Source organism: Tetrao urogallus, assembly GCF_951394365.1.
Source record: "Tetrao urogallus genome assembly, chromosome: 6".
Taxonomy (NCBI): domain Eukaryota; kingdom Metazoa; phylum Chordata; class Aves; order Galliformes; family Phasianidae; genus Tetrao; species Tetrao urogallus.
In genome coordinates this window covers 10857574-10884832 of record NC_136819.1, presented here as the reverse complement: position 1 = coordinate 10884832, position 27259 = coordinate 10857574, and the positions used below count along the sequence as shown (strand labels likewise).

General features: G+C 36.1%; 1 protein-coding gene across 1 annotated transcript in view; it reads right to left on the bottom strand.

The window, feature by feature from the left end:
• INSC (INSC spindle orientation adaptor protein) overlaps positions 1–27259 on the bottom strand; it is a gene marked incomplete at both ends in the record, with an annotated part of 101946 nt that overhangs the window by 43745 nt on the left and 30942 nt on the right. The window contains 4 exons of the mRNA XM_079537626.1: positions 5630–5743; positions 8273–8396; positions 9978–10030; positions 10474–10819. Coding sequence (XP_079393752.1) covers positions 5630–5743; positions 8273–8396; positions 9978–10030; positions 10474–10819 — 637 coding nt within the window. The remainder of the gene's footprint in view (positions 1–5629; positions 5744–8272; positions 8397–9977; positions 10031–10473; positions 10820–27259) is intronic.

Sequence of the window (27259 nt, the reverse complement as noted above, 5' to 3'; positions counted from 1 at the left end):
AAAAATAATTGAGTATATAAAAATCCCTCTAGTAGTTGCCCTTCATCATTTCCAGCAAAGTGCATAAACATAAATATTAGCAAAAGTTACATAATAAATGGAAACGTACAAATACAAACAATATATGCACTTCAGGTTTTTCTTGGATCGTGTTGTTTCTAAACGTTATGCTTGCCAGGCAAACTACAGAAGCTTTAATTTATTTATTTTTTTTCTATTTTGTGTAAAAGTAGCCACACAGTGAAGAAAGAATTTTAAACGTTATTCACAAATGAAAAACCTTGGTCTAAAGTAAGTGCTGATACTACAGATATGAGTTAAAATTAATTGGAATGATAGACCAAGTTTAGTGTAGATTGTTCAGACTAAGCCTACTTAAGTAGCCTCTAAAAAAATATCTCTCAGATTTACTTATCATCTTCTTCTCTTCCAGTTATCCAGTTACAGTATTTGAAATCTCAACAGGTTATTCTAACAAAAAATGTCCAGAATACAATTCAGAATTCTTTCACATTTTTGTGCTAGTTCTGCTGGAATTTAGCAGAGAATAATAGAGTAAGATAATGTGTCCATTCAGCCTCACAAAAAATAGATACTGTCTTAAAATTAAATTATACAAAAATTAACATCTCAACATAATTTCAGGATTCAAATTTTTTATAGTATCTTTACAGACATTTGTGCCATTTCAATGAAATCAGTGAAAAGAGAAGGCTTAACAAGGTTTCTTCAGAGTAAAATTTATTTGTGGAATTGTAAGAAGTGCACGTATATCTTTGAGTTATTTTATATCTACGGTGGCTATATTCAGCTTACTGCACAAAGACATTTCACAGCCTTTAAAATAAAAGGCAGAACACTAACAAGAAAAATTCTTACAGTGATTCTTCCATCCATAAAAGGATATTGGTATTTCCCCCTTGTAGTAATTGAAGTATCTATTAATAAGCATAGAAATGAGTACAGTGCTGTCCTCAGATCTGAGGTAACTGGGATTTCTTTGGTCCTATTGTCAGTATGAAAGCACTCACAGTTCTGTGGGATCAGAGAAATCTGGTTCTCTAATTTGATTATAATAAGCAGAACTTTGTGAATGACAGTAATGACAACTGCACGTTGGCTTCAAGCTTTCTTTGACAAATGGGTGCCTTGCTCTTGTCTCTGAGGGACAGGAAGTGATTTATCACTGTGTTTGTTGGGAGAAGAACCAAATTGTTTATTATGTGCACTGTATACCATTACCAAGTTGTAAAATGTTGACCATAAGTAATGAATCTCGAGAGCTGTAAGTGAAATATAGAGCGAGTAGGAAATAGTGAGCCTGATTCTATGGCTTGTCAAAAGCACTCAGGTGCCCAAAGCTTTATTGGTATCTCAGCATTCTCCAGAAGTAGTTCACCTTTTTCTGAATCTGTCTCTCTGATGATGGCACAATAACTGAGTTACTCCATCTCACAGGGCTAAGTATAATTTGGTCACATTTATTCTTGTACTTATTTACCATTCAAAGAATCCTAGCAGCACAAAATTTCTCTTGCTTTGGAAATCAGCCAGCTCTACACCTTTGCTAAAGCTCCTGATATATGTAACCATGCTTTCATCTTTCTATTTATCCTCTGTAGACTTTTGGTTGATAACTGGAACCAAAAGAACACCACAAGAAGCATTGCTCTTGCTGTAATTCAGGTTTCACTTGGGACAGGCTTCACATACCCTGCAATGATAGGGCAACTTGCTTTACTGCTTGATGATCTGCTTTTCTCCTATACTGGATTAGCAGGAATTCAATTTCCTAGAGAATTCCCTGAGATGATATTCAGAAGGGCTAACACTAGATAAAAAAGAAATCACCTGAAATACAATCACAAGTACGTGATGGAGGATGTAATGAGAATAAAAAGCCACACTGCACAAGGAGTTCAGTGAAGAGTGAATTTCACAGTGAATTTCTTTTAAAACATTTTCTGTGTTACTTGATGTCCCACTGTGTATTAACTTTAATTTTGGAACTGATTGCTATGGATTCTTCTGCTTGTCACAATCCTGAATCAATTTAGAGACAGTCTACTTAAGCAATGCTAGAGTTTTTGACAGGTGCTCAAATTCACTCAAAGCATTTAATTTTCGTTTTTTAAAAACTCCTTGTGATCTTGGAACATGATGGTAGAGGTTCAACGGCAAAGATACTAATTTGTGGGTTTTATAAGAAAGATTTGAAGATCAAAATCTAATAGACTATAAGTATGAAAAAGATTGTGAATACACTCCTGTAAAGGATGCAGCCACAGACAATGATATAATTAAGTCATGCTATTTTATGCCTAAGTACATGTCATGTACATGAGATATGACAGATTAAGAGGATATTAGCAACATTCAGATCCAAAGGTAAGAAACCGATCCACTGACAAAAATTTGACTGAAACAAGCTTTTGCAACAGATTCTGCACCTGACTCTTCTTGTCCTCATTTTCTCTTTTTGCTTTTAAGCTCACTGGTGGAGCTTCCTTTCTTGCCCCTTCAGCATTGACAGTAGATGAATGTGGCATCTAATTCAAAATCCTCAGCGTAGCATTTATTTCTATATTAGCTCAAAATTCAAGGATTGTTATGATCACTATTATTATTTAATTTTAAGATTTCTCCATTTCTTATCCTGTGCTTACTGCTACTCGTTTATGTTAGCGATCTCAGTCTTTACACTTCATGTGGAGAACACTGAGCAGCAATGGGTGATACAGCAACATGACCTTCCCAGAACATTACAGTTACATTTCTAAAAAGAAAAAAAAATATTGAACTCGTTTTAACTTTAACCTCAACACTCAAAAACAATTTCCAAATGAAATAAAATCGTAGGTGGCTTTGTAGAAAAGGATTTTTGCCTTTCAAAGACTTTGATTTTGATAACAGTATTAGCAAGGGAAAGTAAGGAAGAGAGTGTGGTGATTGAAAACCTTACCAAAATGAAAACGATAGATCAATTTCAGGCAGCTTTCCAAAATTTATGTCCTTCTTGATTTTATACTCAAAATTTTGATGTATCACAGAGCTATAATTGATAGCTTAACACAAAAAGCACTAAATGCATTTCACATATTTCTCTGAATTATTCCACTTCTCTGTCCAGTTTTTTCAACAATAAGAGTGTTCTCAAAGGAACTTCTGTGTCCACAAGAAGTTTTGAGATCTTTGCAAAAACTGAATCCATTCTTGCCCTTGTAATGAGCTGGTGCAGTGCCAGATTATTGTTTCGTTTTGTTTAAATCACCTTGCACTTTCCCTGTCATAGCAACCTATTCGAGTGATGGAATACAAAATTCTCGTCCATCACATTTCCTCTGCCCCCATGCTCAGTGATGCAGGTAACTGATGCAACACAGAAGATGGAGGTGAGTCTGGACAATTACATTTCAGTGCACAGAGGAAACAGATGTGCATGACAAGCGATACAATCACCACTGTAGTTTGGCAACCAAACACCACATAGGGTTCTTTGCATAAGAGCATGCATTTCCTCACTTGGAGATCATTTAGTGCATCCTGTGACACATCCATGTAATATTAGTAATAAATTAGTTTAGTGATTTTATTGAAGGTCAGACTTCACTTCTGCTAAATGGAACTGTCTGTGGAATTCTCACAATGACAAAAAGCACAAGACAATTTTCCTCAATTTGTTAGTCCTGCACTTCCTCAATATTCAGCATTTTAAAATTGTTTTGGATACCACTGAGTGGAGCTCAAATACCAATTCAGAAAAAATTAAACCCCTCGTGCTGTTGCCAGAATCCACTACACATTTGATTCTGCTTCATTCAGAGCCTTCAGTGGCACCTTTTGTGATGCAAACATCTATAAATATAGATAGAGATAAAACTAATTAGATAGTGCTATTTAACTTCATCTCTGAGCAGGACAAGAGGATGGCATGTTCTCTCTACAAACAGAAGCTTGAGAAATTCGGGAAAAGATATTTCCCTCTATGTACACTGAAGATGAGATTATTCTATGCTTGACCTCACAAAATGCCTTTCCTTTCTCACTTTTTCAAAATCCAAGTATCAAAGGTATAGACTTTGCAGGGGTTGATAGAATTATGAATCTCAGCAGAGCAATGGGTTTAAATCCAATGTTATCATCAAATTCATCAGTTCATCAGTAAATGAGAACACACTGCATGAAGTACCTATGCTGTGATGATATCCTTCTGCAAAAGGTAAATAATGGATGCAAAGTATTTCTAAAATTACATCTTTATTAATATCTCTATCATCCTCAGTACAAATAGCTGAAGAGTTTTTGTTTCTCTGTGTACTCAGTAGCTATATACATAATCAATTGCAAAGTTTCTCTACTTACATGGCTGATACTTAGAACTACCATCTTCTGAGACACTAAAAAGATACCCAAGGTGCTGAGCAGCAGTATACCTGATGATACAGACAACTGCAGTTGAATCAATACCCAGAAGCCAGCTGGAGCTTATCCTACTCCAGTTGCTTGCAGAGGCCTTGAACTTTAATGAACAACCTTTGGAGAGAAATGCCAACAAACTACCTATGACAGATACTCCTTTACTACTGATGCTGTTTAGAGCTTAAACATAAATGTGAGATAGAAGTCAGGGCAGCTGGCTTTCTTTCCACCCTGTCCTTGGCACTATAACTCCTGTATTTTGGTATTTACAAATCCATAATCAAGATAAGGTGCTGAAATGCTAAAATAAAGGTTTTTCACGCAAAAGCATTGGGCTGCTTTAAGAAGTTACTTCTCCTTGGGTACTACCTTTTCAGTACGTATTCCTCTAATATTTATGTTTTTAAGTTTAGTTTCAACAGATTAAATTAATTTCGGGATGCATGTTTTATTTGAACTCAAATTGACAACTGAAAATTTCAGTCCAGAGCAAAATTTGACTTCAAGTGTAGCACACTGTAGCAATAACATCTGAAAGGCTCAAGAAAACTGTATCAGAAAGACAGAAAACACATCTACAGGTTTCTATTCCTTTGTTTCCCCATACAACTTTTGTCTGAATTGCTCACCTGCAATGTAAAGAATCATCAACATTAATTGGGCATTTGAAACTATTGAGAATTTCCTTCCATTTCACTTCCTTTCGGGTAATTAATTAAATTATGCTATTTATGTTATAAGAGCACATTATAAAGCAGGAATTTTGGGAGAGGATAGGAGGAACATAGGCAGAATAAAATAACAGCAGCTTTCCAGTTGAAAGGATGCTATCAAGACAAAATAGTCAGGGCCCTATATAGAAGTAACTGGCAGGAGGAACTTTAAAAAATGACACAAATTGAAACAAGAGAATAGCCAACTGAATGCTGTGAAATAGCTACATCATGAAGAGACATCAACTGACACGAGTCTTCTTGTCTACTTCCTTTTCTCTTTCACACCTTCAATTTATTTTGAAAGCAACAAAAGGAAAAAGTTCCTTAGAGTAAGTTTCTGGCATTCTTCAATTTACATCACATCTCCTAAGACACAGGATTTCATGTTGTACTACTCTACTTTTGAAAACTCACCACCACTAGGGTGAATAGTAAAATAACCTACTCAGATTACTAATTTTACTTTGAATTAATCCATGTATTTACCCCCTTACCTTAGCTATGATACGGCACAGATGAGTACCTTCCTGGGTGAGGCTGAATAAGCTGTTTATTGCTGACTCAGTGATGTACACACTATCCGACGATCCTATTTGTCTCAGCAGGTTCTGTATGACATAAGGTAATTAAAAACCAGTTACTTCCAGTGATAAACATGACTATTGTATTTAAGATGAAATACAGTGTGAAGTCAAGCCCATTTACTCTATTTGATATTTTTTCTTCTCACCCAGCCCAAGCAAAAATAAAAACAAGGGCAAGAGTCAAAACAGTAATATTATAACACATTCATTATCACATTTGAATAGACATAACTAAGAATAGCAACAGGTAAAATTAAGCATGAATAAAAAAGAGGAATGTGTTTGAAAACGTTAAAAAAAGAGCTCAAGTTATTTAGTAAATTATTCTTGTATTTGACCTAGAATTGAACTACAAAATCAAGAAGGAAACAGCCTCCATGCAGAAAATGTATCACAGGTTGTGTAAATATTCTGCATTATTCATATGTAATATTGCTATACCCTTTCTAATATAACTTTCTGTCTCTAGGATCATCATTATTGTCAGTTTAGGCATAAAACTGAAAGGTGATACTGACTAATAACAGGAATTATTAGGAGAAATATATTTCATGCATCTCAAATATTTCATATTTCTCAAATACATGAAATAGGTTAAATATTTTTATATTTGTAAGTAGTTATCTTGCATCTTCATGTGTGCCATTGCAGTTGCACAGGTAAACAGCTGTTAGAAAACACAAAGCTTAATTTTGTTCTTTGAAAGTTCATGCAATCACAAGAAAAAGAACTAACTGTATTTATTAGAAGGAGGAAGGCAAGTGTTTATGCATTTAATGCAGCTTTGAAAGAAATATCCCTTATTGTATTTTACACTGTTACTGACAGAAAATTCAGTTATCTTCCCTTTAAAAGTTGCTTTCTCCCACTCTTAGTGTCTCCCTTAAATAATCAGTTCACTTTAATATTAATCCTTTTCAATAATTCCTTATACACTGATCTGAAAAGAAAGCTCTTTAGTAACCAACCATCATGGCCTCTCTTTCAGATGCTTTGTCTGCTCCAGGGCAAACTACCCACAGAAGGCAGAACCTTTAAGGCAGAACTGGGCGCACAATGTGGCTGGATGATTCTGAGAAATATTATTTTCATGTTTTTTTATTAACAACCTCTTCTCCAAGAACTCAGCAATGCAAATGCTTATGGGATAGTGCAGAGAATCCTGCTTTCTTAAAACATATAGGGACTAGGATTTAATGTGTCAGCAAATATCAAAGTATCCAGAGGCAGAACTATTAGCAATATAGGACTTCTCTTCAAATTCAAGAGAACAAACATCAGAAGAATGACTGCCTACTCACAGAAACTGCAACATGCAGTTATTTACGCACTAAAGTTCATACACCACCTTTCATGTTATTCTTATAAATTCTAGCCAAAGTGCGTTAGTAAGTAGCTTGTTACCTTGTAGCTTGTTATAATTCTAAAATATATTCTTGACACTTTCTAGCAACTACAAAAGATGATTCAACTTTTGCTAATTTAAAGCATCAAGGTACAAAAGAATTTAACCAATACCATTCAGTATTTTGTTTTAGCACAGTAGTAAATACTGTTTAACAATTGCTTCTTCATCAAGCCTCTCATTCTCCTGATAGGATAAAAAAAATTCAGTATAACATCACTTCTGAAATATGGACAAATTAATTGAGCTTAATTACATTTGTTGGGGTTTTTTGAGCAAGATTAAAGGGTGCAAAGGGATAGTTAATGAGATCTCAAGAAAGAAACTAGCATAAGATAGATTGCTTAGACTTTCAAGTTATTACCTCAAGAATGGTTTAATGGACAAAGTATAATGCATCTATAATCTCAGATTACTCTGTGTTTTATCAACTTTTAATCACCACTGGAAGCTACACATCATGCCTGTAGTGATACAGCAGTATTTCTGGAATGCTCTATGCACACACACACACGCGCACACACAGAAGTTTTGCTCTCATCAGTCCTAACACTATGGAGGAGGGAAGTATTCCAAAACCAGTGGTGGTTATGACAAGCCCATGCAAAGGGTTATTTGCTGTTTTGGTGCAAAAACAATACTGATAGTCACACATAGCCTGTACAAAGGTTGTTATTTTAATCACGACTTCCCAGAGTCTAGGATATGCTCTAGGTAAAATGTGTGCTGTAATAATATATATATTATATGTATGTCTTCTAGAAGTTTTAGCTTTCAATAGGAGCTGTTGAGAGCAGGAGAAACTTTGAGGTTTCTAAAGAAAGGCAGTGCCTGTACAGGGAGAAAAAATGTGTACAAAGGTCTTGTTAAGACGACATTATCCAGAGATTGACTTCCTTGTACTGAAAAAATATGTATCAGGAATGGTAATTAACACTGTAATCCACAAGATCATTCTGCTTAGGAAACAAATCAGGTGAAAAAACACATTTAGATCTCTTTGCAAGATTTTTGAATTACTGATCACCGATTTGCTGAAAAGAGATATAAGTATCACCCTTCTCTTAATCAACATTCTCCTTCAAGACTTCACACCGGTGAAGATGTTTATCATTATTATTACTTTTCTTTTTATACTGCAGACTAACCTGCACCTCATGTGTTAAAACCAGCTCTATCAACTGGCCAAAATACTGAGCAACAGAAGTGAGCGTTTCATTAATACAAGATTTCATAGACTTCAGCATCTGTTCATCTTCTACTTGTATGCACCTAAAATAAAAGAGAGAGGGAAGCAATGAAGGAAAACAAGATGCAATAGACTCCCAATTGTTTATCATCATGATTGCCACAGGTGAGCTCTACACCAGAGTATCAAAGCTTTGTTTGCACATAGTAAGCATAACACAAAGGACAACAATAGACAATAATGAATACTTTGGGGATGATAATCTGCTTCATACACTGCAGACCTAATTTTGCTGCAAATGTTGTGTTTATACCAGCAGAACTCTACTTTTCTCTTATGCTTATAGTTACAATCACTCGAGGATGCCTGCATTTCAGCTGCAGCTCTGGTTGTGAAACACAGAGGGACATACTAAGAAGTGTTCTCAATAATTTTCATTTATTTTATCATAGTTTAATAAAAGCAGGACAAGGGAACAATCTGAATCTGTCCAAATGAATAAAGATCATTTAAGCAACATACTCAAAAGTAAAATAAAGCCCTCTGTGAAGAATGATTACACAGAGCAGCTTTATAGAGTTGGCGTAACCATTCCGTAACCAGTGATACTTGGTGCAACTGGTGAAACAAGATAAAGATTCATCATACATTCTACAGATGATACATTCATGCATTCAGATACAGATGAATTATTCAAATGAAATAACTGGTACTGCTGCACAGAAATGCATTATTTTAATTTGTCAAAAATTATTCCACCTCATCAAGCTGCTGCAATGGAAGATACAGTTTTGTTGATCAGGGTTTCCACCTACATATTATGTTCCCTTTTCAGAAGTACCTGTCTTTCATTTAACAAGTTTTTGTAAAACAGAAAAAGAGAGAGAGGATCACTACAGGATCTTGTTAAATCAGCGTGTCCCATAGTAGAATAAAAAAGTAAAGTTTGAGTTGTGCAAGTTTGGCAAACAGCATTAGTGCTCAAGGGGTATTCCTTCCTGATCGTTACAAGCCATCTTTTCCCCTCATGATTCTCTGAGAAGAATGACTGGTGTGGCATTTGAAGTAGAGAAAGACCAACTGAATTGCAATGGAGAAAACAGGATAATGTACATAAGGTAGGGTAAATATCATGAGAAGGATTACACAGAAATTCTTATTTTGTATTCTCAGCATTCTAGAGTGCATGGCGCTAATTAACCCCACACATGAAATTAAAAGAGTACATATTTATTTGGGTTTAGCTTTCTAATATGTGGATACTCAAAGGAATGCCAACTATGACTATGTCTATAAAGAAACAATATGAAAGTTTTCCACAGAAGCTGAAATCTTGGCTTTCCACAGGAAAACTCTGTGAAAGTTTTGTCACCTACACCATTAGAATCAGACTTTCTCCCTTGATACCTAAAAGCTATGAAAAATGATCTTCCGTATCTATGCCAGGCTCTTTGTGCAACAGCGGATCCCATCTTTCATTAAGATGCAGTTTAGATAAAAGCAATTCACTTCATCCACTGGGGCTAACATTCAGAAAGCCTTTCAGAGCTGCAGGGGCCTAGTTCAAACATTTGAGAATGGTAGTGGATTTGCACTTCTCATCACAAACTCTACAACATAATAAAACAGCAAAACGAATATTTCAATCCAAAAATTTAAATTACCTTTCTGTAAATGATGTAAATTCTGAACACTTGTCTATTAAAAGGTTTTCCATCTGGACAGATAGAAGGAAAAGGTGATTTTTAGTATCCATATGTGTTTGCTTTTTAAAATACATGCTTACTCATGTTAATCAGGTAAAAAACTCCAGATCTATTATGTCATATAAGCACTATTTCTTTGTGTTTGTTTTTTTCTATTCTTCTAAGTAAAACAAGTAGAGATAAAAATAAGATTAATAAAAACATAGCATCTAGATCTTAAATGCAAAGAAACTCACTGATATTTCAGTGCAGTGTTCACCAAAAACTAAATTTTTTACAATCTAATTGGTCAACATGACCAGCTTTAACAATCAGGCCTATGATAAAATAAGATCTACATTGACTCCAAAATGGTTTTACAACTGAAAAGAAATTATATAATAATAAAAAATGAGATTGTATAAAATTGCAATTATTACCAAAAACAAAAAGACATCAAATGAAGCATTCCTACCTGATTCATTTCTTCCGACGAACTCCTGGTAAATGCATTGTATTCATTTATCATGGAACGTACATGGCAATTGACTCTTACTGTCATGCTGTGGACTCTTTGCCATCTGTTCTTCTCCAACTTCTGAGCAATCCTGGTCAACTCTGTGCTTATTATCCAAGCTCTTTTTAATAGCAACTGTAAATTATCACTTGTGTTATACTGTGAGGAAAGAATGAGTTCACTTTGTTCATCCTTCTCAGCACTGATCGGTTTGGACTGGAGAATACACATGCATTCACAGTCTGTCATCAACTTCAAATCTTCCATCCACCGCTGAACAGAGTCCACCTGCATTAAATGCATGCTAAGAGGCAGGGAAAGAAGGAAAAACAAGATGAGGCAAAGAGATCTTAGAATAACCATCAGCAATAAAACACTGTTATATTTAACCACCAAGCTGCCACTCATTGTCAAAAGGTAACAGACTGAACAAACATTTTGCTTGTAGTATTCATTGAGAACCATGCTTTCCTTTCTATTCCAGTGACAAGTTCTGGGTTTCTGATCACTTTTGCTCTACAGAACTACTACAAAAAGCACACTACAAAAATCAGAGAAAAATCAGTAGAGATTGGGGATGACTGAACAGAATTTTAAGCTGCAGTTTTGGGGGAAAACAGTCCTGCAGTCCTTTCGCATTTGATGTGACAAAGTAACAAAGTTATGTGTTTGCTTGCTGTTTATAGGACTACAATTCGCCTGTCAGTCTCTGCACAGGACAAGTTTTACCTTGCAACATCTCCCCAAAGCTCTTACATCCACTCTGGGACAGCCAAACCAAGACAACTAACGGTACTGTCAGCAATATCAATTTCTCCCACATCACAATCCCCATAAACCTCAGCTGGATTCTTCCTTCTGATGATAACTTCGCCTTCTCTCATGTTTCTGTAAAATTTGCACATCTGACTTCCAGAGCACATTTTTGCACTACAGCGACCAAACTATAAACAAGTGAGGCTGCAAGAAACTCCTTGACCAGCAAGGGCGCAATGGCAATGAGCCTGCCTTTTGAGCCCTTGCACACTCTGACAGAAGCACAGCTGTTAACACATAGAATCAGCAAGGTTGGAAAAGAGCTCTAAGATCATCCAATCCAATGTCCTGAACTGTTACACCAAAGCCTGCCTGTTAGAGCAAACTCTGTGATTGCATTAGCCAACATGTAGACAGTGATGGGGAAGGACCTTTCAAGTCTTGAGTTCAGCACTGGTTGAATTCCCTTCCAGACCACAGAGATAATGCTGCACAAATTACCAAATTTTGATTATAAACATATGCAGGAGGCTCACCTCAGGTATAATTTTACATAAATCAACAGCAGACAAGAGACAAAGTATCAGTTTCATTGATCAGTTTTCCCTTTTCAGCAAATACAGTGAAACTTCTTTTAAACTTCTCAAGCTGCTGCTATTTAAGGTCTTTATTTTACTCAGCATTGAGGACTGTGTAATTGTATTTTATGATTGATTGTGACTCACTTTCTTCTCACTATGTGTAGTCTCCTTATTGCTTTTTTGGATGTGAAGCAAGGTTTCCTAATAGACAAAAATAACAACTCCAGAAGTTTGAGATCATGATTTATAATGACATGCACAGTTTGCGTGCAGTAAAGGATAAACTCATTTGACAGAGTAATGTATTTTTCATTTCCAAAGTGCACTATGATAATTGATTAAATCTCTGTTTAGCAAGTACAAATAAACTCTTATATTATACATTCACATGGAGAGAAAAACTCAAATATAAGGTTAGTTGGATAAAACAAGAAATAGCTCATTTCCTCTATTCTCAAATAGAAATCTTCACTCCAAAAAGAAAAAAAAAATTATGAAATTGTACACAAAAGACTTTAAAGAAATTCTCATTTGTCTCAGTTCCTACTAAAGTAATTGACCAAAGAACAGTTGTGTAACATAGAAATCTTTGTCATCTGAAATTTAACATCCTTTAACTCCACTGGCAGAAATACCATTTGCCTTATCTCAGAACTAAAGGACCACTGAAAACCCCCCTTGTTCACTACATCAACTTTTCTGCTACATTATGCTTTAAACTAATCTCATGATCAGTAAAGTGAAGAAATATGAGTTCACTTTCATTCACTTCTCACATCTCACATCTAAATAGACAAAATCTTCTGAACATTCCAGGCATGAATTTGCAGATTATCTTTTGCATATTAAAATAAGGAAAGCCAAGTAGAATCATCCCTAATTAACTTTTAAAAATCATATTCCAGACAGCATTTAATGATGTCTCAAAACAAGTTGATAATTTCCATCTTGTCACCCATTACTGAAAAAAAAAAATAAATTACCACACCTACAAAATAAAAACACCCATAATGGGACAGACTAAAAACCTGTCTAGCCCATTATCCTGCTCCCAACACGGCCATTAGCAGATGCATAAGGAACATTTGAGAGAGGCACTGTAGGAGCTGAGCAACCCCTCCTTCCCATCTTCTGTCAATTAGTGGCTTATGAACTTCCTAAGCCAAAATACACAACTGTGCAGGATGTTTTCACAATTCATGAAACAAAAGATTGCCATTAATCCCTTTTTGAACTCAGTTAAACTTTTGGCCTTTACAACATCTAGTGACGATGGCTTACACTTTGATTACGGTTTGTATGAACAACTATTTCTTATATCTTATTTTAAACTTACTGCCTTGAGATATTAATACAAGCTCTGCAGTTCTTGTATGGCAAGAGATTTTGAAGAGAGCTCCATCGTAGCTGCATTTGTACAATTCACTAGCTTATTCACTGTGACTGATTTCCTTTGATTTAGCTCATTTTCAAGACATCAAAACTGTGCTTATCCAATCTGTCAGCATACAAAAGTGATCTCTCACCTCTGATCATCTGATTACCCTTCCAACGTTTCTTAAAAACATTTCTAATTCTCCTATGGCCTTCCAAGATGAGACGCACCATATCCGAAATTCAGATGCATCATATAAATATATATTTGGATTATATTTTCTGTACATCTCCATTTTCCAAGAATTCCCTAAATTACTTTTATTTACTTAAGTGCTTTGAAGAGAGCTATTTCATGTTTATCTTCCAGAAAGCCTAACTACTTTTATTTCAAAATGGATATATAAGTGATAACATAGTTTAGAGTTAGTTGCCCAGTGATGTAAGGTGGTTCTTCAGTTTCTGGCTCCTTCTCACATTTCCAACTATGTTCATTAACAATTAATTTAATCAGATATCTTACAGTTTCAGTGAGTCAGTATTGACAGGTACTTCAGTGATTGCGTGGTTGCAGTTGTTTTGAATTAACCTGATCAATTTCACATCATCTGGAAGTGTTGTTATCCTGCTGCTATAACTATTTTTCAGGCAGTTAACAAACACTGAGCATTATTGGTTCAAGGATAAGAGACCTTAATGGTGCGATTTTGCCCAGATCTGTTTCATTAAAATCCATTAGGTAGTTAACTGGCAGAGACCTTCGTGTATAAAGTTAACTCTCCACTAGTTTAATTTTTTTAATTTAGTATGCCTTGGCATACTGACAAGACAGCAATTTATGAAGACTGCGCACCAAAAAAAGCAGCATTTCATGTAAAATTAGAAGTAATTCAATACAAAATAAAAATTCAAAACAAACCATTTCTTTAATGTCATCCTATTTTAACTGAGGTTGTAAACAGCTGAAGTTTTTAAGATCATTCAGTTGAATTTCAGTAACTAGCAATTCAAATACACTGAATTCTAGTGTGCTGCTAAATGTCTGTTTAAAGATTGTATTCTGACATAATCATCTGGCTGAAACCAACTTAGGGCAACAACGTGTTGGGAGTACGTTTCTTCAACAGATGCTAAGATCTTGTTCCATACGAGCATTTCTACACTACATAACGCTTTGACGCCAATTTCATCATGGAAAAGGACTCATGGGAAAAACATTATCATCTTATGTTTCTAATACGTACATCATTTTGTGAGTTACCAGCTCTTTTCTTCTTTTCTTAATAAGTAGTAGGCTAATGAATCACGTGATCCTTAGGACAGACCAAGCAACCCTTTATATAGCAATCCTCCGTCTCTCACATTGGTGCGATATGAATACAGAAGTGCAAAAGTGAAGAAATGATAACTAGATCATATTTACAGCTTCCAGCTTGGACCCCTCTACTACAGTTTTACTGGCAGAAATACATACTTTTTTAAATTGCAAGTGTTATCATAAAAAAGAATTATGCCTCCATTTTTTATACTGAATTTCAATAAGTACAGAAGTTTTGTGTTTTATAACAGCATGTGAAAGACTGAGCTAATCAATTCACATGAATACTCCCAGGGGCCATCACATTTATAAAGTGTAAAGACTTCTGCTGCATAGAATTATGGGTTTTTTGAGGCTTCTTAGTCTTTTTATTCATTTTCACCTATTATGACAGATTTATCACAGATCCTAATGATAACATTGAGTGAGGCTTCCAGATAAGCCTACAGTGAAAGTTGTTGCCAAGACTTACAACTATGCTCAAATTTATTATTCTAATTAGCAGCAGGTAATTAATTGGCAACAAACAACTTCTCGAATGGATTTAGCCCCCTCTCTGAACATAACTCATCTCTAATTTTTTTCTAATACATCTATTCCAAATTATTCATAGGTACCCAATATTCCCAGGGCCAGTTTCTACATTAATATAATAGACAGCAGAACTCAACTATCAGCAGAAGGATTTAGTGAAGAGCGTTAGAGAAGGCTCTTATTTATACTCAAGTCATTTAACACTATTAATTGCTTGTAAAAGCCTTGTGGATCTGTGATATACTTGCACTAATTTTAGCAAAAATTTAGCATATCTAGGGAAGTAGCTTAAATGATATAGAGTACCTGTAGGGTAGCTGATTTTTAAGTGTACACACTTACTTTGAAGATCACTCAGAGTAATCGGGTCTATGAATATTTAGCATTTTAATTGATGTGGCAAACTAAAGCATTAGTCAAACGATTTGCAGTGTTCACCCTTCTCCTCTATTTGACTTTCTTTTCTAGTATATCAGTAACCCAACCTCAAAGACAAAAGAAGAGTTTAGTGTTTAACAGGCTGCCCAGAGAGGCTGTGGATGCTCTGTCCCACGAGGTATTCAAGACCAGGTTGGATGGGGCCCTGGGCAACCCGTTCTAGTACCAGATCTGGAGATTGGTGGCCCTGCATGTGGCAGAGAGGTTGGAACTTGATGATGGAACTTGGGGTCCATTCCAACCCAAGCCATTGCTATGAATTAAGACTTCAGAAAACATTAATGGAAAGAAAAGTATTTCCATGCCTTCAAAAAAAAGGTAACAGGTTACATTAAAGCCTGAATTATAAGGAAAGTAAAAACACTGAACAACAGTAAACATTTTTAATAGATAAGATACAGTATGTAAATTAACTATAACTTCATTGAACCTAATTAAAAGGCCACATAAATCATTTAGCATTAAATGCTACACCAGTGTTCTTCTCAGATCTTTATGCTTTTCTGAGAAATCCTCACTGTAAGTTGTCCCCCTAAAAATGTCTGAAAATATTATACTGTCCTAGAATTACTGGCATATTGTAGAACATAAGACATAATATAGAATCGCAGACCAATTCAGTTTGGCAATTAGCATGTGTAAAATTTAGGTAAGCTTCACAGATATTAATTTTCTTAAGTAGGGCCAGGTCCTTTCCAGCCTCTGTCATCTGAAGAGATAGACAGAAGACAGAAGAACTAGTTCAGCCTAGTTTTGTGGATTCTCACTTTGTGCCTAGTACATTTCATTGTTAAGACAACAGCTACCTCCACAAGCACATTCCAGCTGTGAACTCAGTGACTTAAGACAGCCATAAAAGAGAAAAGCATTTCCTAGCAGAATGTGGATAGAAATGCTAAGTAAACTCTCCCAGCAGCAAATTAACGATAGTGTAAAGCTCTGCTTGGCTTGCTTGCAGGCAAAGCTGAACAAACAGTATGCCAGTGTTGTCACAATGATCGCCAACTAGAGAGATAACTGATGATTTTCCATTTGCTATAACATTGATATTTGCAATGTCACTCCTGGGTCAGCCTGCCTCAATTTTTAGTATTTACAGAATATGTACAATTCTGGCCATCTAGCCAAGATTTGTGTCTTTTGTTCAGCATGCTACTCAATTACTTCTCTTGCCTTGAATGGATTCCCTTCATTCACAAGCAAATTGTTCTTTGATGAGCTGGATGAAGTAGTCATCCCTTACATCTTGAGGTGAGGTTCTGAAATAAGGAGCTATTGTCTTACTGCAGAGACAAAAGCAGTACTGACGTGGCAAGATTCTGCCACTTTCTTTCTTGTACATATGACAAACACGTGTTATATTTTTTTCAGAATAAAGGTGATAGTAGAGCTGAGAGGTCTTCGCGTTGTATGAAGTACCTGAGTCCCACCTGAGTTGGACTGTATGTAGCTCAATAAACACAAAACAGCATATCCTGATGGAATATCACAAGATGACCCTACTCAGAACATTTGTACATCTGGTTTCAGGACATTAAGTCCTGAAAGCACCCTGATAATCTCAAAGGGACATTGTTGCCACCATACATTTAAATTGCTACTTATTGCTCAAATACCAGAGTTCTAGCTCTCATAAATAGCTCTGAGATTCCTGAAACATGTAATGGGAGAAATGCCAACAAGGCCAACAGTAGGAAAAAGTGTGCTCAGGTTGTCCATCCCTGTTCATTGTTCCCTGATGCTCAAGCTAAGCTTGTAATCACAGAGGGCAGTGTTCCTCACTACTTTTTAAGAACAACATAGTCTAAAAGGAATCCTTGTAAACACCTAACAGGGATAGAGAAATAAATACGAAGGAGGGAAACAACACAGGAAATAATCTAGGGTCACAGATAATGGAAATGCTCAGAAACAATTGCAAGAAAGGACTAATTTGAAGACTAACATAAGAGTTCAGGAAGGTAGAGCCAGCCCCTTGTTGAACATATATTTTTTCCAAGTGTGCCTTAATTTGTAGCTTAATAACAAACAGTACAGATTTCTGTGCCTTTTTCAAAGGAATTATGACATGCATTATGAGCAGCACCATTAGCTTTTCACCTCTTGCTATTTACTCACATAAGGGCCTAACCCTACTGATTAAATAAAGCCTGTTTTACTTAATGAAGAAAGCAACAATCATTTTACAGGGAGTTATGAGATCAGTATCACTCAGGACAGTACAGAAACTTGGGGACTCAGTCACATCTTTTCACAGCAACTCTAGCTAAAAAAAGCCAACAGCAGGCTATCCTAGAATCGCATTAGATTATTAACCCTTCAACAGACAACTTAAAAAGATGAAAACCAGCAACAACGTCATAAATAATGGGAATAAGTTGTTAGAAATACCTTAATTAAACCTTCTCATTCAAAGAGAACATTTTCTTACCGAAGGAACCCAACATTTAAGCATGTTTATATGCTTCTGTGGAAACAGAGAACTGAAAATCAAACCTGAAGCCACGAAATGCTGATAGCATCAGACAATACGTTCAAAAATAGCTTAAAAATGAACTGAAAATAGTTCATTGTGGGTTCATAAGTGCTCTTTTAAGCAGCTAGACTAGAACCTCAGTGCTCTGTCGGTAACATCTTATTTCTCATCTAAATTTCTTAATAATTATTTCATTCCCATTTGGTTTCAAGTTCCACGTCACATAAGAACTTATCTTTTAATACATTTTTAGAAAGAGAACACAGCCTTCTCAGCTTCTGATTCATAAAAAATTAACAAGCAAAACTCTTTGGGATGCCTTTACAGCTCTTCTCCTCTTTGCTCCCCTTGCACCAAATATTCTGGTGGCTGCTGCAAAATCTGTTTCTTACATACTTGATATCATGTTTAATATCAAGTCAAGTCTCAAACTAACTTGCACAGTGGCATTAGTACACTCACATCTTCACTAGAAATATATTATTCTCACACCTTGGGCCGATCTTACCATTACACACCATCGCAAGCATCCCATTATGAACTAGTCTACACAGGCCACTTTTCCCTTTCCATTGAATGAGCTACAAATTGTTGCAGATCTTCTTGTTGAGTCCCTAACCACAAAGCCTTGAGATTTCAACTACTCTTTTCTTTCCTATTACTCATTGCCTCAAGATTATTTTGCTAGCAGTGCTCCAAAATTTAAGTCACAGCAAGTTGTGCCACTTATGAAATGAAACATTTTAATAAAAACAAGTATGGAGAGAAATAGCTGAAGTCTACTATTAATTATCTTCTTTCAAAAGCAACTCTTGTGATTGTCCTTTCCCATTTTACTCTTTGCCTGATAGTTACGTCTTTCTGTATTTACCAGTAAATTACCTTGTGCAGTCTCCACTGATTTACCTTTTTTTATGAAGGAAAATAGGAAAACAAGATTACCTCATAACAGAATAAAAGGTTATTCAGTGCATTCCATTTTCAGCAGGTTCACATTCCCCTGTTTCCTTTTTAATCTCAAATTTTTTAGCTACTCTCTTAGAGCTTCTTTCCTAAATTTCTCCTCTTTTCCCTTCCAGTTGCCTTTTGTCCTACCCTCCCTTGTTCCCTAGATATAAGCACCATTTTTATCTGCTTTCCACTTGGAGTCGATACAAAATTTTGCTAGCTACTTCAGCACCTATATAGTTCTTGCTTTCCATGGATTGAATTGTGCTTTCCTTTTCCCAAATACATTTATTTATTTTCTATGCCATTGGCAGTTGAAGCTAGATGGTTAATATTCCTATTGCCACCAATAGATGTGTCTTCATTTAGTCAGGGTACTTTTCCCCCATTTTTAGTATCTACTCCTTACTAGTTATGTGTATGAAGCAGACATTCCTTACTTTCTTCTCTTTTAATCTGTGTTTATTGAATTCATATAATCCATATATATTAAATGGCTTTTCTCAAAAATCTCATTGCAAAACACATAACAGACAGAATATACAGGAGTCCTAGCCTGTCAAATCTCCTCTTAAAAGGTTAGTTAGCAAACCTAAACCTTCTGCTTAGCCTTCCCACAAGGACGCAGCCTACTGCTCAAGTCTAGGCCACAATAAAACCAATTAACTGTGCATGTGTAAGCTCAGGAGTATGCATGGCATACTTTCCTTCTGTACACATTGCCTCTTTCCCCCCAAAAAATAGATTGTTTAATCTCTGGCATAAAGCTAAAACACCCTGTTTCACTTCTGTTTTTCAAACGTGTTTCAAGTTCTGACTTCTTTCCCCCTTGCCTACTCTACTTTGCCCTTCCTCTACTATCATCCTCTTTCTGCTTACCCAGATCTCTTACCTCTTTCATGCTGCCCAGTTGCCAGAGAGAGACCAGTGAGCCAAGCAAAAGAATGAGATATCTGCACTCCATTTTCTGTACAAGGCCAGATTTGTATTTTTTGATTTACTTAAAGCTTGTGTTACTCTCCAACCACAATAAATTTACTCAGAAGAACAAAGTGATCTAGTGGATAAACTGCTTGAATAGCAATTGCAAAATCTGGGCTCCACTCTTTTCTACTAATATCCCAGCCATTTCCGTCACCTTCTGCCAGTTTGCCTTCTGCCAGACTGGCTCTCCTCTGCATAGCTTATAGAGGATGAGACATTTCCTTGCTTTAGCACTTGAAAGTTGTGCCTAGCATTCTGATCTTGGCTGCAGTGTACAGGTGCTACCACAACATGTAAGAGAAGCAGGCAAAAACTACGATTCTCAAAGCAATCCCGAGAGGAGTTCCTGAAGGCTATGTGGCAAAAGGAGAAAGGAAATTAGTGGTTATTTTTTATTTATTTATTTTTTTCTTTTACCACCAGAAAGGGACCTTTGAATGAAGAACAATAGCTAAAGAGAAGAATGCCTGAGCTGGAACAGTCTCATTAAATTCTAAAATCCAAAGCAACTGGATTCCAACACATGAAAAAGACAAGAGTTCCACAGGGTTCTTCAAAATGCTGAATGAGGTGAGGAAGAAGCCACAGGCTGATTTCCTCGTAAAAGTATAGATGAGAAGGGTAAGAATCCCATAGATTGTTCATTCCTTGGAAGTAATTCATTAGTGAGGACTTTTCACCTTGCTGCTGTTCACAGCAGCTCTGGTAATCTCAGATGCTGAAGGGGAGGAAGGGAGAGAGCGTGCTGAACAAGAGCACCACCGCACTGGTGTCAATCTTCTTCTTCAGAAGGGAGCAGATGAAAGAAATTATGTAGCATGGAGGACAGAGCCAGGTGGCTTTTACAAGCTGGGAGAAAAATGTTACAAATATTGACAAAAGGAAGGTTGAAAAAGTGTCTTCTCCCTCTAAGTGAGTAGGATGAAACAACCGATCCATTTATTCTTCATTTAGTGACAGCGGACTTTGGGTCACTGGCAGTGAATCTCTGGCACAAATGAGGTAGCCATGATTCATATGGGTATACAGGCTCTATGTTCTGCAGTGCATTAAGACAAAACAATGATATTTTCTAGAAAAAAAAAAAAGCATCATTACAGTATTACTGTGCAAAAATAAGTCAATTATCCCTCCTTAATTATTTATTTAGCGTTAATAAACTCTAACCGGCAAGGAGCCAAAAGGAACATAGGAAAAAGCTAACAAGAGGTAAAAGTGTAGCAAATGTGAACATAGGTTTGATGTTAGTGGTTTGCAGTAATACATCCCTGGTTCAATGAATTATTCCATCACATCAAATATAAATTGATATTTTATGCAAGTACAATATTTTGTATTGAAAACAAATAAAGAGTAAGTATAACCAAGTTACTGTCTGCTTTAATGCTTTATAATGTATTTCTTTATATATGCTTTATAATATATCGTACATTTCCTCGTAGTGGAGCAAGACAATTTAAAGTGAAAACATACCAGAACTGCAAGCAAGGAAATATCCCATATTATGATATTCCTTACAGATGTCAATCTTAGCTAAAATTTTCTTCACATAAATTACTAAGTTGACAGCACTTCATGACTGATCCACACCAAAAAAATAAAGGTCTTATTCACTTAATATTCTCTCACTTTCCCTTTGCCATTCCTATTATAAGAGCAGGGTTTTCAGAGGAAGGAAAAAATTGCGTATCTGTCAAATGTCTGATTAACAATCCTCCATGATGCTAGAACACATGCAGAAAATAAGGTAACTGCACTGTAGAGAGAAGTAAATGTAAATAGATCCAGAGTTCTGTGAGAAATCTTTGTATTGCTGTTTTCCAGCGTGCAAGAATAAATCCATATTGATTCATTAAATGACTTTTGACACTCCATAAAATTTTCACAGCATCTGCTAAATGGTTTCTCAAAGCCTATCAGTTGTCAAGTTGGGTATGCTTTGATTCTGTAACTACTGTTGAGACAAATTGGACTGGAATTGCTGAGATAACTTGGCACATCACTAAGTGCAAGGAAAAGGATGTGGAATTCAGGTTCCAGCTTTCACTCTGACTCCTGTTCCTGGAAAGACTCAAAGGCCTCAAATCCAGATCCTAGATTTGAAACAATTTGATCAGAACTGTGCACTTGGGGCGCAACTTTAAGAGAGATTTTTCCTCTCTCCAGCATCCCCTTCCCAAATAAGTTCCATTTCTCTAAAATCATTACTAAGCTGGGCTATAATGAAAAATTATCCATTACAAAAAAAAAAAAAAAAAACCAAAAAGATTGAACCTTTATCCTCTAATTACAAGCAGAGAAGAAATTACACAATTCTCAATTTGGAAAAGATGATATTTTACTTAGAAATATTCCAGGAATTAATTATTTAAACAGACATTCTTTAAAAGGCAAAGACAGATACTTGTGTTCTGTTACCAACAAATCAGACATTAAAAAAGCTAAATAACCAAGAAGGAGACAAGACTTCCCTCCTTCTCACTACTATGTAAAGTAAGTAAAGAAATCTAATTCTACTGGACAACAGAAACCAAGCGTCAATGAACACACTAAAAGCCAATAAAATACCCCACGGATAAGTAACAGAGTAATAGAAATCCCATGCAAAACAGTAATTGTTCATCAAGATTTATTTTAAATTGTATTCTATTCCTGTTGCAGGAGGAGTAAAAAAAAAAAAAAAATTAAAAAAATCAATATTACATACTGCAATTTTACTCTATAACTGAATCAGCAAAAACAGCATTAAATATCTTCTATCTGTATTTTGCCAGATATGTACTGACAACAAACATAGCTGGCTTGTATCTTGGCTTTTCTCTCTTCCCCCCCCACCTTTTCCCATCACCTAAACCCTCCTTGACATCCGACAAGATCTCACAAGTTTTGAAGACTTGAAATAATCCAGGCTGCACTACTCAACCCAAAAATGCAACAGAAAAGGTCTTTGAAGAACAATACTGATACAAGTGTCATTGATCGTCTAGAGACTGGGGAAGGATAGAACATCATCATCTTCCTGATTTCAGGGAATGAAATTTTTGTCTCACTCCTGATCTACTAAATGTGGCTAGATTTTTCATCATCCCTGATCATTTTCTGAAGGTCTGGTTTATTGGTTGGCTGGGTTCAAGTTTTGCTTTTGAAGGAGCTCTATTTTTTTTTTTTTCCTGGGTTTTCTTAATTTGGTTGCCATTTGGGGGGGGCTTCTTTGGGGTTTCTAGTAATTTTGTATGGGTTTTCCATTTTGTTTTTGTTGTTTTAGGGTTGTTGGAGTTTTATTTAGCTAGATCATTTTTCACATACCAAACAGAATTTGCACTCATAATTATAAGCATGGACACATATAACCTATGCTAATGAAGGGCTTACTAGGTACATCACAGGTAGAGTTAATAACACATCAAATATCTCCCAAGGCAAACAAGGAAATGGATCCTTGAATATATTTTAACTGCATCACTCTATCTTTTAGCTTTTCTGTTGTTTTAAACAAGCCTCATGCAATAGACTCTGCAATAATCATTTGCCTATTTATGTTTGTGTATATATATATATATATTTATATTTATCCAGAGAGATACTAAGGTATTTATCACGAACTTAGCATGAAGTTTCCATGTCAGTAGCTTATAGTTTCCAATTTAAAAAAATATCTAGGAGAAAGGATAGCTTCTGCTGCTTGAGTGAGTGAAATAGACCCAAGTAAAACAAACACATTTGAAATCTTAAATACTGAAGTAGAAGATACAGTTCTCACCCAACCACACTCAGAACTCTTGTTAATTCAACACAAAATTTGAGCTTTCAGAAAAACAAATGGAGATTTGATGAAGTCTTACAGCGCCTCATTTCACTTCAATTTATCCACAAAGGGTAAAAAAATAAATAAATAAACATGTTATAATCTCTGGCTTACTCCATTAGCAGCTAGAATACTCTTTAAGCACACAAAGCCCATGCTTACTGCTGGCACAGGTGCCCAAGAGGGACAGCATTTTTGGTCCCCCCAGCTTCACAGGCACCCAGGAAAATAAAAGGTCTGCAGAACAGCATGATGACAAGACGACAAATATCAGCAGGACTTTGCAGCCTATTAGCAAAAAGTTACACTATTTCTGACATAAAAGAGTGCCTAAAATCCTAACGGGTCTTATGTAACCACAGTAAATTAGATAATCTGTACCAAATTTATTGAAGTAGGAAAACTTGTCCTAACAAGCTGCAGAAATATACACAGACCTCTGATGATAATAGGATGCTTTCACTGTTAAAGCTCTTTGAGACATAAAATATAACTAAGCTCCCTTCTGGTTACAAATGACTTAAGGATCTAATTTGAGCAGCAGTGCTGCTATACTCCAACACAAGAATGACTGAAAACTATATATAGGTACAAAAAAACCCCGATCTTACTATACCTGTAGAAAGCACATATTATTTCTGCATTATGTTTGTGGAATGTTATGTCTGTTCCAATCTATCACTTCAATCATTCCTAAATTATCTAATGCCCAAGTGTCATGCTTTCAAATGCATTTCTTTGAAGCGTGAAACTGGTAACCACATGAAGTTATCCTCAGCACCTTTCCCAAACAGTAACATGGGCAAGGGATCATTTGCAGACATACAGTGAGATGAGTCTGGCTGAAACAGAGTAGGAGAAGAGGTCTCAATTCAGCAGGTTTATACCAAGCTAATACAATCAGATGAGCAACCTCCCCTCACAGTTCTGGTTTTGCTGTGTAACCTCAGTAAGAAATTCTCAGAAAATCCTCAGCTCAGGTATTTGTGGCAAAAGCATCAGGTGCACAAAATGAAAATAGTTGCAAGGTAAAGCCTTGCCTTGAAACACAGGGACAGCAGGAGAGATAGATATCTATAAAAAGTCATAACCCTAAAGGGGAATTAATTGCTCAAATACCCACTAAAGATAAAGGAATATTAACAGAGTAGAAATAAAGTATTGGAATATAAGGATCGCTTTTATTTCTTCCACATGCAGGTTCAAGCAACTTTATGGAAACAAGATCCTGCAAGGATTTGCTAGAATAAGCTGAAATCAAGTTTTCTGTGCCACAGCACTATACATATAATTCATACATACCCCTACATAGTGTTGAATTAAGAAGCACAGAAAGCTAAATCCTCTCCTAAATCTCAACTGAAAAAAAAACCAAAAACATCAGAACTTTCTAAAGACTTTTGTTGTTTGCCCTACGTGCACACACACATTCCAATTTCATTTGTAAGCTGAGTAGTATTTCAGCTGCTGGAAAGTTCGCAAAGTTAATAGGAGAAACATCTTGAACACATGTCTACCATTACAATGAAAGTAACAAAGCTTTATGTTCCCATTTCTCACCTCAGAGAAGCACAGGGCCTGATGCATCCTACTCAGCACAAGTAAAGGCTGAGACCCTAAAGCAGCTGTCAGCCAGCCTTAGTTTTTACCCCTGCTACCACAGGTCCTTGTAGCACACAAAAAGTACTGGTGATGCTGTGCTCTTGCAAGTTTCCTCCACAAGTGGTCTTCTGGCACATCCCCTCTCAGATGTCACCCTGCTCTTCATAGTCTTTCAAGGCTGCTGCTTGACTGGCTTAAAGGCCTGTTGTGTACACCAGGAAGGATTGACCCTTGCCACCCAAACTAGAGAGCTGCACTTATTTAAATTAAGGATCCAAATTCAAATTTTTGGGTTGCAGGATTAACTGATAGGTATGCAAATTGACATTGAAAAAATTTTTAATTTGGGCATTTGCTAAGGGACATGCTTTTGGAACAGCCTGACCTACATTGAAGCAAAGTTGAATCCAATGCACATGATGAAGTATAATCTTTTCTCATCACCACCACCACCCCCTTTTTACAGCAGGGATACTGCACAGCAGCTCACTCAGACTGTCTTCATACTTGCCCATAAGATACTTTTTCAGAATGACTGAGGTCAGCCACTCACCAATCAGCTGAGCCACAGAGAACATTCAGTGCAACTCCAGTCTTGAACAGATCACCATGCTTTGGGGGGGGGAAAACAAAACTTGTTTTCCCTGGCAGCTGTGCACTAACTTTTGGCCAGGGTGTTCCTGGTAATTTAGCCAAGAGCAATACAGCATCAGGTTCTCTATCCACTCACAACATAAGCACAATCCCTTCTCCTTCCACATCAGGACTGTGCTACAGGAATTTCTGGCAGACTTAAGACAAATTTGTTTTTAAATGATAGAGGGGGTATAGAGGGCGAGATTGGCCTCAACTATTAGTGTTGGAAGTTTCTATTAAGGGAACATTAGAAAAAAGGATGTGAGAAGGTATTGCCTAGACATATTTTTCCATCCTGATATGTACACTGGACTAAAATGAAATGATAAAAGAATAGTAGCATACCAGCATTGACATTAGAAATATGGAAGCCTGAAAACTTCAGTGAAATGCTCAGGATTGTGAACCCAACATTTGTGAGTGGAGAACTCCTGGTTACTGCAGGTAGGATACTATTCACTCTGTCATAGTCTCATCCTCTAAGCCTAGAAGGGAGGTCAGCACAACCACCTTCACCTTTCACTGAAAATGTTATCCTTAGTAATTGGTTTTAAGTACATTAGTTTTAAAAGTGGCTTTTTTAAAAAAGTTTTGGTTTTTTTTTTTGTTTGTTTTTTTTTTTTTTTTTTTTTTTTAAAGGAAGCTTCATTTTTCACCTATAGCAAAAAACAAATCTCTGATCTAATCATCTCTCACTGAAGTCACTGGCCCAGAATCCAAGCCCTATGCATAAGCCAGTGCAGAGAACAACAGTTGCTATACTTTAGGTCTTGAAATATAGAAAAAGCCATCTGAACAGGTAATCGGTCATTAGCTGAATTTACTGCTTCCCCAGTCTTTTTTCTTTCCACATTTACCCCTCAAATGAATTGGATAACTTGTGCTACATCAAAAATAAGATTTACCAAAGTTGGGAAAAAATAATCTACAACTACATGAAAGAGAGCAGCATAAGAAAAAAAAAAAGAAAAAAAAACAGCCTGCTGCAAGCAGAAGATAGAATTCTATTTCCAAGTGAATTATTCTTCAATTCTAAGATTTATTTGAATGTGAGATCTAAGGTGAATTAGCAAACAAGTCACTCAAGCAGTAACTTCTGCCAGCAGGGATGGGAGAAAATAGATGTAGTTAAAAGTTACCAGTTAGTCCTCCCGGTTAGCTATGTAATTTGTGTTCTGAACTCAAGAGTGTTCTTTTAATGAATGGAAGAAGGGATGACAATTTTCTACAGGAAACATTTGCTTCCTGACTAGCTAGAAATCATGTATTCATAACTACGTAATATCCACTAC